This window comes from Salmo salar, chromosome 12 (genome assembly GCF_965601325.2).
Source record: "Salmo salar chromosome 12, fSalSal1, whole genome shotgun sequence".
NCBI lineage: Eukaryota > Metazoa > Chordata > Actinopteri > Salmoniformes > Salmonidae > Salmo > Salmo salar.
Window position 1 is genome coordinate 18,960,001 of NC_138302.1, and position 15,570 is coordinate 18,975,570.

The 15,570-nt window shown below is 43.5% G+C and overlaps 1 protein-coding gene across 2 annotated transcripts in view; it reads right to left on the minus strand.

Annotated features, from left to right (window-relative positions):
- lcor (ligand dependent nuclear receptor corepressor) overlaps positions 1 to 15,570 on the minus strand; it is an 82,289-nt gene that overhangs the window by 39,257 nt on the left and 27,462 nt on the right. For both annotated transcript variants that reach the window (XM_082958683.1, XM_082958682.1), the window contains exon 2: positions 8,026 to 8,091. In XM_082958683.1, coding sequence (XP_082814809.1) covers positions 8,026 to 8,091 — 66 coding nt within the window. The remainder of the gene's footprint in view (positions 1 to 8,025; positions 8,092 to 15,570) is intronic.

A 15,570-nucleotide genomic window follows, 5' to 3' on the forward strand; every position in this document is an offset into this window, starting at 1 on the left:
AGAGAGGGAGGGGGATAAGAGAGAGGGAGGGGGATAAGAGAGAGAGAGAGAGGGGGGATGAGAGAGAGAGAGGGGAGGGGATGAGAGAGAGAGAGGGGAGGGATAGAGAGAGAGAGGGAGGGATGAGAGAGAGAGAGAGAGAGGGGGGGATGAGAGAGAGAGAGAGAGGATGAGAGAGAGAGGGATGAGAGAGGAGAGAGAGAGGAGGGATAAGAGAGAGAGAGAGGAGGATAAGAGAGAGAGAGAGGAGGATAAGAGAGAGAGAGAGAGGAGGATAAGAGAGAGAGAGAGAGGAGGATAAGAGAGAGAGAGAGAGAGGAGGATAAGAGAGAGAGAGAGAGAGGAGGATGAGAGAGAGGAGGAATAAGAGAGAGAGAGAGAGGAGGGATAGAGAGAGAGAGAGAGAGAGGAGGAGAGGGATTAAGGAGAGAGAGAGAGAGAGAGAGAGAGAGAGAGAGAGGGGTCATCAGAGAGAGAGAGAGAGAGGGATAGAGAGAGAGAGAGGGCGATGAGAGAGAGGGCAATGAGAGAGAGGGCGATGAGAGAGAGGGCGATGAGAGAGAGAGGGCGATGAGAGAGAGAGGGCGATGAGAGAGAGAGAGGGCGATGAGAGAGAGAGGGCGATGGAGAGAGAGAGAGAGGGGGATAAGAGAGAGAGAGAGGGATGAGAGAGAGAGAGAGGGGATGAGAGAGAGAGAGGGATGAGAGAGAGAGAGAGGGATGAGAGAGAGAGAGAGAGGGGGATAAGAGAGAGAGAGAGGGATGAGAGAGAGAGAGAGGGATGAAGAGAGAGAGGGAGGGATAAGAGAGAGAGGAGGGTAAGAGAAAGAGAGAGAGAGAGAGGAGGATAAGAGAGAGAGAGAGGAGGATAAGAGAGAAAGAGAGAGAGGAGGGGATAAGAGAGAGAGAGGAGGGGATAAGAGAGAGAGAGGGAGAGAGGGATGAGAGAGAGAGAGAGGGATGAGAGAGAGAGAGAGGGATGAGAGAGAGAGAGGGATGAGAGAGAGAGCGAGGGATGAGAGAGAGAGCGAGGGATGAGAGAGAGAGCGAGGAGAGAGAGCGAGGAGAGAGAGAGAGAGAGAGAGGGCGATGAGAGAGAGGGGGATAAGAGAGAGAGAGAGGGGGGATAAGAGAGAGAGGGATGAGAGAGAGAGAGAGAGAGGGATGAGAGAGAGGGGGATAAGAGAGAGAGAGAGAGGGGGATAAGAGAGAGAGGGATAAGAGAGAGAGAGGAGGTTAAGAGAGAGAGGAGGATAAGAGAGAGAGAGGATAAGAGAGAGAGAGAGAGAGAGAAGGATAAGAGAGAGAGAGAGAGAAGGATAAGAGAGAGAGAGAGAGAAGGATAAGAGAGAGAGAGAGAGAAGGATAAGAGAGAGAGAGGAGGATAAGAGAGAGAGAGAGAGAGAGAGGAGGATGAGAGAGAGAGAGAGAGAGGAGGATAAGAGAGAGAGGAGGGGGATAAGAGAGAGAGAGAGGAGGGGATAAGAGAGAGAGAGAGAGAGAGAGAGAGAAGGATAAGAGAGAGAGAGAGAGGAGGATAAGAGAGAGAGAGAGAGGAGGATAAGAGAGAGAGAGAGAGGAGGGGGATAGAGAGAGAGAGAGAGGAGGGGGATAAGAGAGAGAGAGAGAGAGGAGGGGATAAGAGAGAGAGAGAGGAGGGGATAAGAGAGAGAGAGAGGAGGGGATAAGAGAGAGAGAGAGGAGGGGATAAGAGAGAGAGAAAAAGCCCACAGAGCATTGTATGCAATAAAAATGACATTATTCCAAATCAAGATCCCAATTACAATTTGGACCAAAATATTTGACAGTGTAATCCTACCAATAGCTCTTTATGGAAGTGAGGTTTGGGGCGCACTTAATAAACTGGACTGCTTCAAAATAAAGAATTCCAATAAACAAAATCATGAACCAATCAAAGGACTCATCATTACAACATTCTGCAGACCTGGACCCTGACAGTAAATCTCAGTAAGACCAAAATAATGGTGTTCCAAAAAACGTCCAGTCACCAGGACCACAAATACAAATTCCATCTAGACACTGTTGCCCAAGAGTACACAAAAACTATACATACCTCGGCCTAAACATCAGCGCCACAAGTAACTTCCACAAAGCTGTGAACGATCTGAGAGACAAGGCAAGAAGGGCCTTCTATGCCATCAAAAGGAACAGAAAATTCAACATACCAATTAGGATCTGGCTAAAAATACTTTAATCAGTTATAGAACCCATTCCTCTTTATGGTTGTGAGGTCCGCTCACCAACCAAGAATTCACAAAATGGGACAAACACCAAATTGAGCCTCTGCATGCAGAATTCTGCTAGAATATCCTCCTTGTACAACGTAAAACACCAAATAATGCATGCAGAGAAGAATTAGACCGATACCAGCTAATTAAAAAATCCAGAAAAGAGTTGTTAAAATCTACAACCACCTAAAAGGAAGTGATTCCCAAACCTTCCATAACAAAGCCATCACCTACAGAGAGATGAACCTAGAGAAGAGTCCCCTAAGCAAGCTGGTCCTGGGGCTCTGTTCACAAACACAAACAGACCCCACAGTGTCCCAGGACAGCAACACAATTTGACCCAACCAAATCATGAGAAAACAAAAAGATAAATTCATTGACACATTGGAAAGAATTAACAAAAGACAGAGCAAAGTAGAATGCTATTTGGCCCTAAACACAGAGTGCACAGTGGCAGAATACCTGACCACTGTGACTGACCCAAACTTAAGGAAAGCTTTGACTATGTACAGACTCAGTGAGCATAGCCTTGCTATTGAGAAAGGCGCCATAGGCAGACCTGGCTCTCAAGAGAAGACAGGCTATGTGCACACTGCCCACAGAATGAGGTGGAAACTGAGCTGCACTTCCTAACCTCCTGCACAATGTATGATCATATTAGAGACACATATTTCCCTCAGATTAGACAGATCCACAAAGAATTAGAAAACAAACCCAGTTTTGATAAACTCCCATATCTATTAGGTGAAATACCACAGTGTGCCATCACAGCAGCAAGATTTGTGTGAAGAACAAACACCATTGTAAATACAACCCATATTTATGTTTATTTATTTTCCTTAACCATTTGCACATCGTTACAACACTGAACATATACATAATATGACATGGGGATGAGACAGAGAGAGGGGGGATGAGAGAGAGAGAGAGGGGGATAAGAGAGGGAGAGAGAGAGGGGGGATAAGAGAGAGAGAGGGGATAAGAGAGGGAGTGAGAGAGAGAGGGGGATAAGAGAGGGAGAGAGAGAGGGGGGACAAGAGAGGGAGGGGGGATGAGAGAGAGAGAGAGAGAGAGGGATAAGAGAGAGGGAGTGAGAGGGGGATAAGAGAGAGAGATAGAGAGAGGGGGGATAAGAGAGAGAGGGGGATAAGAGAGAGAGAGGGGGATAAGAGAGAGAGGGGGATGATAGAGAGAGGGGGATGGTGAGAGGGGGATGGTGAGAGGGGGATAAGACAGAGAGAGAGAGTGGATAAGAGGGGGATAAGACAGAGAGAGGGGATAAGAGGGGGATAAGACAGAGAGAGAGGGCAATGAGAGAGAGAGAGAGAGAGAGAGAGGGGGGGGGGTGAGAGAGAGAGGGGGGATAAGAGAGAGGGATAAGAGAGGGAGATGGGGATAAGAGAGATGGATAAGAGAGAGAGCGGGATAAAAGAGAGAGGGGGATACGAGAGAGGGATAAGAGAGAAAGAGAGGGGATGAGAGAGAGAGGGGGATGAGAGAGAGAGGGGGGGATGAGAGAGAGAGAGAGGGGGGATAAGAGCGAGAGAGGGGGATGATAGAGAGAGAGAGGGGGATGATAGAGAGAGAGGGGGATAAGACAGAGAGGGGGGAAATAAGAGAGGGAGAGAGAGAGAGGGGATAAGAGGGAGATAAGACAGAGAGAGAGAGGGCGATGTGAGAGAGGGGGGGTGAGAGAGAGGGATAAGAGAGGGAGATGGGGATAAGAGAGATGGATAAGAGAGAGAGCGGGATAAAAGAGAGGGGGATAAGAGAGAGGGATAAGAGAGAAAGAGAGGGATAAAAGAGAGAGAGGGATGATAGAGAGAGAGGGGCGATGAGAGAGAGAGAGAGAGAGAGAGAGAGGGGGGGATGAGAGAGAGAGGGGGGATGAGAGAGAGAGAGAGAGAGATAAGACAGAGAGGGGGATAAGAGAGAGAGGGATGATAGAGAGAGAGGGGGTGGTGAGAGGGGGATAAGACAGAGAGAGAGGGGAGATAAGAGAGGGAGAGAGAGAGAGGGGATAAGAGGGGGATAAGAGAGAGAGAGAGGGCGATGAGAGAGAGAGAGAGAGAGAGAGGGGGGTGAGAGAGAGGGGGGTGAGAGAGAGGGATAAGAGAGAAAGAGAGGGATAAAAGAGAGAGAGAGGGATAAAAGAGAGGGGGGATGAGAGAGAGAGAGGGGGGGATGAGAGAGAGAGAGGGGGATAAGAGAGAACGGGGGGATTAGAGAGAGAGGGGGATGAGAGAGAGAGGTAGACAAGAGAGAGAGAAAGAGAGAGAGGGATAAAAGAGATTGAGAAAGGGGGATAAGAGAGAGAGAGAGAGAGATAGAGAGGGGGGATGAGAGAGAGGGGGATGATAGAGAGAGGGATGATAGAGAGAGAGGGGGTGGTGAGAGGGAGATAAGACAGAGAGAGAGAGGGGAGAGAAGAGAGGGAGAGAGAGAGATGGGATAAGAGGGGGATAAGACAGAGAGAGAGAGGGCGATGAGAGAGAGAGAGGGGGGGTGAGAGAGAGAGGGGGGTGAGAGAGAGGGATAAGAGAGGGAGATGGGGATAAGAGAGATGGATAAGAGAGAGAGAGGGGATGAGAGAGAGAGAGGGGGATGAGAGAGAGAGAGGGGGATGAGAGAGGGATGATAGAGAGAGAGTGGGGGGTGGTGAGAGGGGGATAAGACAGAGAGAGAGAGAGAGAGAGAGGGGCGATAAGAGAGGGAGAGAGAGGGGGATAAGACAGAGAGAGAGGGGGGATAAGAGAGAGAGAGAGGGGGGATAAGACAGAGAGAGAGGGGGGATAAGAGAGAGAGGGGGAGAGAGGGGGGTGAGAGAGAGAGAGAGGGGTGGTGAGAGCGAGAGACAGGGGATAAGAGAGGGAGAGAGAGGGCGGGGTAAGAGAGAGAGAGAGGGGGATAAGAGAGGGAGAGAGAGATGGGGATAAGAGAGATGGATAAGAGAGAGAGAGAGGGATAAAAGAGAGAGATGGGGATAAGAGAGGGGGATAAGAGAGAGGGATAAGAGAGAAAGAGAGGGATAAAAGAGATTGAGAAAGGGGGATAAGAGAGAGAGAGAGAGATAGAGAGAGGGGGGATAAGAGAGAGAGAGGGGGATAAGAGAGAGAGGGGGATGATAGAGAGAAAGAGGGAGAGAGATAAAAGAGCGCACTAGCGACTCCTGTGTCGCGCCGGGCGCAGTGCACGCTGACCAGGTCGCCAGGTGTACGGTGTTTCCTCCGCTGTGAGTTCTGTACATTATATCGTGTTGCTAAGTTCACTTCTCTTTTTACCCATGGTGTGTCAAAAGGTCAAAGGTGAGTGAGTGGGCCCCTGTGGTTCCAGTAGTTACAATAGCCCTGGAAAAGAGCCAATTAGCTACCGTCCAACAGCTAGCATGACCCCCCACCCTGCTGCACTCAACTGGGAGAGAGGAGAGAGAGAGAGAGAGAGAGAGAGAGAGAGAGAGAGAGAGAGAGAGAGAGAGAGAGAGAGAGAGAGAGAGAGAGAGGTCTGTTTGTGTAACAGACCCCGCAGAGTTCCAGGACAGCAACACAATTAGACCCAACCAAATCATGAGAAAACAAAACGATTATTACTTGACACATTGGAAAGAATTTTAAAAAAAACAGAGCAAACTAGAAGCTATTTGGCCCTAAACAGAGAGTACACAGTGGCAGAATACCTGACCACTGTGACTGACCCAAAATGAAGGAAAGCTTTGACTATGTACAGACTCAGTGAGCATAGCCTTGCTATTGAGAAAGGCAGACCTGGCTCTCAAGAGAAGACAGGCTATGTGCACACTGCTCACAAAATGAGGTGGAAACTGAGCTGCACTTCCTAACTTCCTGCCAAATGTATGACCATATTAGAGACACATATTTCCCTCAGATTACAAAGACCCACAAAGAATTAGAAAACAAATACAATTTTAATAAACTCCCATATCTATTGGGTGAAATACCACAGTGTGCCATCCCAGCAGCAAGATCTGTGACCTGTTGCCACAAGAAAAGGGCAACCAGTGAAGAACAAACACCATTGTAAATACAACCCATATTTATGTTGATTTATTTTACCTTTTGTACTAACTATTTACACATCATTACAACACTGTATATATACACATAATGACATTTAAAATGTCTTTATTCTTTTTGAACTTTTGTAAGTGTAATGTTTACTGATCATTTTTTATTGTTTATTATCTACTTCACATATGTTTCCCATGCCAATAAAGCCCCTTAAATTGAATTGAATTGAGAGAGAGAGAGGATAGAGAGCTCTGGCTGGCTAGGTTGAGGGGCTGCATAATTTGACATTTGATTATCCTGACCCACACACTCTCTTTGTGTTAGAAGTAATGTGTATTGAAGCAGTCCAGCTGCATGCTTGTTGCGATGATGCACAAGGTGTTGTTGTTGTCGTCGTGGTCTTTGGGTAATTTGAGGGGTTGTAATTCCATTCAGGAAACTAAACATTTAGAACTCCTTTCAGCTCCTGAGTTTGATATTTTAATAATATATTGTAACATATAGAAGTAAAATTATACATTACCTTCAAGTATATGACTAATGACTAAAAACAAATAAGAGTTTGATATATTAATAATATATTGTAACATATATTAAGAGTTTGATATATTAATAATATATTGTAACATATAGTAAGAGTTTGATATATTAATAATATATTATAACATATATTAAGAGTTTGATATATTAATAATATATTGTAACATATATTAAGAGTTTGATAGATTAATAATATATTGTAACATATATTAAGAGTTTGATATATTAATAATATATTGTAACATATATTAAGAGTTTGATATATTAATAATATATTGTAACATATATTAAGAGTTTGATATATTAATAATATATTGTAACATATATTAAGAGTTTGATATATTAATAATATATTGTAACATATATTAAGAGTTTGATATATTAATAATATATTGTAACATATATTTACATTTTAGTCATTTAGCAGACACTCTTATCCAGAGCGACTTACAGTAGTGAATGCATACATTTCATTTCATGCATTTTTTTTTGTACTGGCCCCCCGTGGGAATCAAACCCACAACCCTGGCGTTGCACACACCATGCTGGAGTTGCAAACACCATGCTCTACCAACTGAGCCACAAGAGTTTGATGTATTAATAATATATTGTAACATATATTAAGAGTTTGATATATTAATAATATATTGTAACATATATTAAGAGTTTGATATATTAATAATATATTATAACATATATTAAGAGTTTGATATATTAATAATATATTATAACATATATTAAGAGTTTGATATATTAATAATATATTGTAAGGTCTGAGGTTAACACCGGCTTAGGAGATCTTCTACGTTTTGTTCAATGAGATAATATCAGTTAGTTAACATGACCTTTACGATGTATGAAGCCTTTATGTGCTTTATTTGCTTATTTGAAAACATTAATGCTTCAAAATTCCCTAAAAAGTGACGTTTGCTGATGAAGATTATCTCATAGAACAAAACGTAGAAGATCTCCTAAGCCGGTGTTAACCTCTGACTGTATTTTTGGCATTTATCTATAAACCCTACAAAAAAAGATATATATCATCATATATATCATCAACGAGCCATGGCGGAGTTAGTGCCTACAAAAAGATCCCATTACTATTGATCTCTATGGGCCCTGGGCCTGTGGGTGAAAAGCAGTGCACTAGATGGAGAATAGGGTGCCATTTGGGACACAGGTATGGAGGTAGTCAGAGAGGGCATGCTTACCTTGAAAAAGGGTAATATCTTTGACTAGTCCCGGCCCGAACAGCCCTTCCAAAATGCTTTCAAACCCTGCAGGGAAGACAGAGAGAACAACTAAATACAGGATTCAGGTTTGTATTAGACGGGGAGCAAGGTGCACTGGCTCACTTCCACTTACAGTTCTACAGACAGACCCCACCCCCCCCCACACACACACACACACACACACACCTTGGCTTTAATTTTCTTTTCTTAAAAGCAAATCCCTTCTTTACCTAATATAACACTGTTAGCTAATGTCACTCACTTTTTATTAACTGTAAATACTGGATTCAGCTGTTGCTTGGCAACCCTGTGAAGTAACGCAAATACATATTGCAGTTTCCTCCGCCCCACACGTCCTTCTTTTCTTCCCTCCTCCCCCTCCCTCCCCCTCCCTCTCCTCCACCTCTTCCTCCCTCCCCCCTCTCCACACTCTCTCTAAAAGGAAAGAGGAGGAGAGGAGAAGAGGAAAAGAAACTGCTTGGTGAAAAAGCTGAGGAGTGAAGATGGGTATAAGAGGTTTAAGGGGGTTGGAGTAGAGAGGTGGGGGTGGTATGGTGTTTGGGAGGGAGTGAGAAAGAGGGAAGCGGAAGGAAGGGAGAGCGGGGGTAACTCGACGGGAGGTTTTGTCCTTCAAGTCAAGCCTACTGTGATGCCAAAGGAAATGCGGGCAGATCAATACCACTTAAAATAAAAGTAGCTTGGTCTCCCAGCCTCTCTTTCGCCTTTGCTCTCCCTCTCTCTTTCCTCTCACTACTTCGCTCTCTTTCTCTCTCTCCCCCTCTCCTCTCCATGCAGGTTAAGAGGCAGAGCTGCTGCTAAGAGGGAGATTAAACTAGCTTTTGGGAACAAGTTAAGCTTAACCCTGGCTGTTATACATCCAGATCTGGACAACGGTTTTTAAGGTGGAGGAAGGGGGGAGGGGGGGGGTTATTAGCTCCTGCAGAAGAAGCAGCCGTTCTTCCTGGGGTCCACAAACAACACCAAACAAGACAAGTAACAAAACACTGATACACAAGGACAGCCGCACACATTGAAAATACAACCATCTAGAAACAACACAACTAAAACAATGTCATTAATAATAGTACAAACAACACAACTAAAACAACGTCCTTAATAATAGTACAAACAACACAACTAAAACAACGTCCTTAATAATAGTACAAACAACACAACTAAAACAACGTCCTTAATAATAGTACAAACAACACAACTAAAACAATGTCATTAATAATAGTACAAACAACACAACTAAAACAACATCATTAATAATAGTACAAACAACACAACTAAAACAATGTCATTAATAATAGTACAAACAACACAACTAAAACAATGTCATTAATAATAGTACAAACAACACAACTAAAACAATGTCATTAATAATAGTACAAACAACACAACTAAAACAATGTCATTAATAATAGTACAAACAACACAACTAAAACAATGTCATTAATAATAGTACAAACAACACAACTAAAACAATGTCATTAATAATAGTACAAACAACACAACTAAAACAATGTCATTAATAATAGTACAAACAACACAACTAAAACAATGTCATTAATAATAGTACAAACAACACAACTAAAACAATGTCATTACTAATAGTACAAACAACACAACTAAAACAATGTCATTAATAATAGTACAAACAACACAACTAAAACAATGTCATTAATAATAGTACAAACAACACAACTAAAACAATGTCATTAATAATAGTACAAACAACACAACTAAAACAATGTCATTAATAATAGTACAAACAACACAACTAAAACAACGTCATTAATAATAGTACAAACAACACAACTAAAACAATGTCATTAATAATAGTACAAACAACACAACTAAAACAACGTCATTAATAATAGTACAAACAACACAACTAAAACAATGTCATTAATAATAGTACAAACAACACAACTAAAACAACGTCATTAATAATAGTACAAACAACACAACTAAAACAATGTCATTAATAAGAGTACAAACAACACAACTAATATAAAGAATGTGTGTGTGTGTGTGTGTGTGTGTGTGTGTGGTGTGTGTGTGTGTCTTCACAGTCCCCACCACTCCATGAAATGTTGAATATTTTTGTCCAGGTCATGTTGCTGTTTGTTTGAGTAATTAGATAGAAGGACGTTCCGTGTGATCATGGCTCTGTGTAATAATGTGTTGCTGTTTGTTTGAGTAGTGGATGTCACAGACCCAACACCATTGCTATTGGATGTCACAGATCCAACACCATTGCTATTGGATGTCACAGATCCAACACCATTGCTATTGGATGTCACAGATCCAACACCATTGCTATTGGATGTCACAGATCCAACACCATTGCTATGCACTCTAGTTGGTTGAGTGGTAACCTGGGTCATATTACTCTCTCATGTAAACTTCATGCCTGGTTACAAAGAACACTTCCTTTGATAACTCAAAACCAACACTTCAAATAATATTTTACGCAAACCCACAACCCTAATGTTTCAAGCACCATGCCCTACCAACAGCCACATAGGGCCTAGAGAGAATCAAATCAAAGTTTATTTGTCACGTGCGCCGAATACAACAGGTGAAATGCTTACTTACAGGCTCTAACCAAGTGCAAAAAAGGTATTAGAAGTCCAGCCAAACATGAGCATGTCCTTCTGTTCAGTTCCACACCAAATGAAATTACCTAAGAAACAGAGGCTAAAATGGAAGGCACAGATCAAGACCTGTTTACCACAACTAAGACATAGGACAGCCATACATACTGACGTAAACAAACCACAGTCTGGGGTTTCTGAAGTGCCGGTTTGATTGAACACCAGCCCAAATGTATGTATGTAAGTCCAAATGACCTCTATCATATTGAAGCTGTAGAAAAGCAGTAGAGAAACTGTAATCAATACTATATCATTTCCATTCTATGATAGAAGCTATCTGTGGTAGTGCTCCTACTCTGCTCTGTCAGGCTGGCAACTCACCCATTCAGAGTAAACTAAAATACACACACAATCTCTTTCTCTCTCCCTCTCTCCACACACACACACACACACAGAGGAAAATAAACAACATCTCATCCACATCCAGGGAGGAATATAACAAGTCCCCATGAAGGCAATCAATTAGAGTCCAGGGAATGGAGTTACACCATGCAGCAAAAGACCTGCTCTAATTATCAAATCAAATGTATTTATATAGCCCTTCTTACATCAGCTGATATCTCAAAGTGCTGTACAGAAACCCAGCCTAAAACCCCAAACAGCAAGCAATGCAGGTGTAGAAGCACGGTGGCTAGGAAAAACTCCCTAGAAAGGCCAAAACCCAATTATGTTATTATCCTTTAGAGGAGGAGAAGAAGGGAAGACAGGGAAAAATGGAGGTGGAGGTGGAGAGAGATAGAGAGACAGACAGACAGACAGACAGACAGACAGACAGACAGACAGACAGACAGACAGACAGACAGACAGACAGACAGACAGACAGACAGACAGACAGACAGAGAGAAACAGACAGACAGACAGAGAGAAACAGACAGACAGACAGACAGAGAGAAACAGACAGACAGACAGAGAGAAACAGACAGACAGACAGACAGAAACAGACAGACAGACAGAGAGAAACAGACAGACAGAAACAGACAGACAGAAACAGACAGACAGACAGAAACAGACAGACAGACAGACAGACAGACAGACAGACAGACAGACAGACAGACAGACAGACAGACAGACAGACAGACAGACAGAGAGAAACAGACAGACAGACAGAGAGAAACAGACAGACAGACAGAGAGAAACAGACAGACAGACAGACAGAAACAGACAGACAGACAGACAGAGAGAAACAGACAGACAGAAACAGACAGACAGAAACAGACAGACAGACAGACAGACAGACAGACAGACAGACAGACAGACAGACAGACAGACAGACAGACAGACAGACAGACAGACAGACAGACAGACAGACAGACAGACAGACAGACAGACAGACAGACAGCGAAAGAGACAGAGAGAGAAGTTAGTTAACTTCTGCAGCACTTAGTTCTTATTGTCATAGCCAGAGGATCATACTAAACAGACAGATCAGCATCTCACTAAACCTTCTCTGAACTGAGAACCTAGCAGATCAAAAGAGTGCAGAAGATTGGGGGGGGGGGGGGGGGGGGCGCTACACTGACAGACAAGGCTGTCACTCCTTTTTTATTCCTATTTTCTTTTCTCCCGTTTTTCTATCATGCCATCCTTCCTCTCCTCTCTCCCTCGGAAGCCTTTAATAGAGGGGCCGTGAATCTCAGGGTGGTGAACAACAGTCTTAACGAGAACTGAATCAATAACAATTATAGATGTGGCGAAGTAGGAGAGAGGGAGAGGGGGAGGAGAGCAAGAAGAGGGGGAAGGGTGACTTAAGGAAGGGAGGAGAGGAGAAAGAGGGAGGGTGGTTAAATTTGTTCCAATTCCCACTAAAGCTCCAAGTTATTTAAAGAGAAGTGGAGAGAGAGAGAGAGAGAGAGAGAGAGAGAGAGAGAGCGCTGCACCACAGGTAACTTCAACAAAGCTGTGAACAATCTGAGAGACAAGACAAGGCAAGAAGGGCCTTCTACGCCATCAAAAGGAACATAACATTTGACGTCTTGCTCCCAGACAGACTAAACAACTTCTTTGCTCGCTTTGAGGACAATACAGTGCCACTGACATGGCCCGCTACCAAAACCTGTGGGCTCTCCTTCACCACGGCCAACGTGAGTAAAACATTTAACCGTGTTAACCCTCGCAAGGCTGCCGGCCCAGACGGCATCCCCAGCCGCGTCCTCAGCGCTTACGCAGACCAGCTGACTGGTGTGTTTACAGACATATTCAATCAATCCTTATCCCAGTCTGCTGTCCCCACATGCTTCAATAGGGCCACCATTGTTCCTGTTCCCAAGAAAGCTAAGGTAACTGAGCTGAATGACTACCGCCCTGTAGCACTCACTTCCGTCATCATGAAGTGCTTTGAGAGACAAGTCAAGGACCATATCACCTCCACCCTACCTGACACCCTAGACCTACTCCAATTTGCTTACCGCCCCAATAGGTCCACAGACGACACAATCGCAATCACACTGCACACTGCCCTAACCCATCTGGACAAGAGGAATACCTATGTAAGAATGCTGTTCATTGATTACAGCTCAGCATTTAACACCATAGTACCCTCCAAACTCGTCATTAAGCTCGAGACCTTGGGTCTCGACCCCTCCCTGTGCAACTGGGTCCTGGACTTTGACGGGCCGCCCCCAGGTGGTGAGGGTAGGAAACAACATCTCCACCCTGCTGATCCTCAACACTGGGGCCCCACAAGGGTGTGTTCTGAGCCCTCTCCTGTACTCCCTGTTCACCCATGACTGCATGGCCATGCACGTATCCAACTCAATCATCAAGTTTGCAGACGACACTACAGTAGTAAGCTTGATTACCAACAACGACGAGACAGCCTACAGGGAGGAGGTGAGGGCCCTCGGAGTGTGGTGTCAGGAAAATAACCTCTCACTCAACGTCAACAAAACAAAGGAGATGATCGTGGACTTAAGGAAACAGCAGAGGGAGCACCCCCCCTTTTAAGTTCCTCGGCGTACACATCACGGACAAACTGAAATGGTCCTCCAACACAGACAGCGTGGTGAAGAAGGCGCAGCAGCGCCTCTTCAACCTCAGGAGGCTGAAGAAATTTGGCTTGTCACCGAAAACACACAAACTGCAAAATCGAGAGCATCCTGTCGGGCTGTATCACCGCCTGGTACGGCAACTGCTCCGCCCACAACCGTAAGGCTCTCCAGAGGGTAGTGAGGTCTGCACAACGCATCACTGGGGGCAAACTACCTGTCCTCCAGGACACCTACACCACCCAATGTCACAGGAAGGCCAAAAAGATCATCAAGGACAACAACCACCCGAGCCACTGCCTGTTCACCCCGCTATCATCCAGAAGGTGAGGTCAGTACAGGTGCATCAAAGCTGGGACTGAGAGACTGAAAAACAGCTTCTATCTCAAGGCCCTCAGACATCACTAACATTGAGTGGCTGCTGCCAACATACTGACTCAAATCTCTAGCCACTTTAATAATTAAAAATTGGATGTAATAAATGTATCACTAATCACTTTAAACAATGCCACTTTATATAATGTTAACATACCCTACATTACTCATCTCATATGTATATACTGTACTCTATACCATCTACTGCATCCTGCCTATGCCACACGGCCATCGCTCATCCATATATTTATATGTACATATTCTTATTCATTCTTTTACACTTGTGTGTATAAGGTAGTTGTTGTGAAATTGTTAGATCACTTGTTAGATATTACTGCACAGTCAGAACTAGAAGCACAAGCATTTCGCTACACTCGCGTTAACATCTGCTAACCATGTGTATGTGACCAATCAAATTTGATATGGTCAAATCCGGAAACTATCATTTCGAAAAACAAAACGTTTATTCTTTCAGTGAAATACGGAACCGTTCCGTATTTTATCAAACGGGTGGCATCCATAAGTCTAAATATTGCTGTTACATTGCACAACCTTCAATGTTATGTCATAATTAAGTATAATTCTGGCAAATTAGTTCGCAACGAGCCCTGGGCCCCAAACTGTTGCATATACACTGACTCTACATGCAATGAACGCAACAGAAGTGACACAATTTCCCTAGTTAATATTGCCTGCTACAATATATTTATTTTAACTAAATATGCAGGTTTAAAAATATATACTTCTGTGTATATAAAAGAAACTGTGTTTTTTTCTTGAATGCGCATTTGTTAAATCATCATACGTTTGGAAAAGTAGGCTGTGATTCGATGATATATTAACAGGCACCGCATTGATTATATGCAACGCAGGACAAGCTAGTTAACCTAGTAATATCATCAACCATCTGTAGTTAACTAGTGATTAAGTGAAGATAGATTGTTTTTTATAGGATACATTTAATGCTAGCTAGCAACTTACCTTGGCTCCTTGCTGCACTTGAGTATCAGGTGGTCAGCCTGCCACAGTTTCCTCGTGGAATGCAATGTAATCGGCGTCCAAAATTGCTGATCACCGATTGTTATGAAAACTTGAAATCGTCCCTAATTATTCGGCCATGCCTATTAATAGGTCGACCTCTAATTTCTTTATGGCGCAACAAACTAGAGAGGAAATACAGGACCATTTCTTTATGGAGCAACTAACTAGAGAGGAAATACAGGACCATTTCTTTATGGAGCAACAAACTAGAGGGGAAATACAGGACCATTTCTTTATGGAGCAACAAACTAGAGGGGAAATACAGGAACATTTCTTTATGGAGCAACAAACTAGAGGGGAAATACAGGACCATTTCTTTATGGAGCAACAAACTAGAGGGGAAATACAGGACCATTTCTTTATGGAGCAACAAACTAGAGGGGAAATACAGGAACATTTCTTTATGGAGCAACAAACTAGAGGGGAAATACAGGACCATTTCTTTATGGAGCAACAAACTA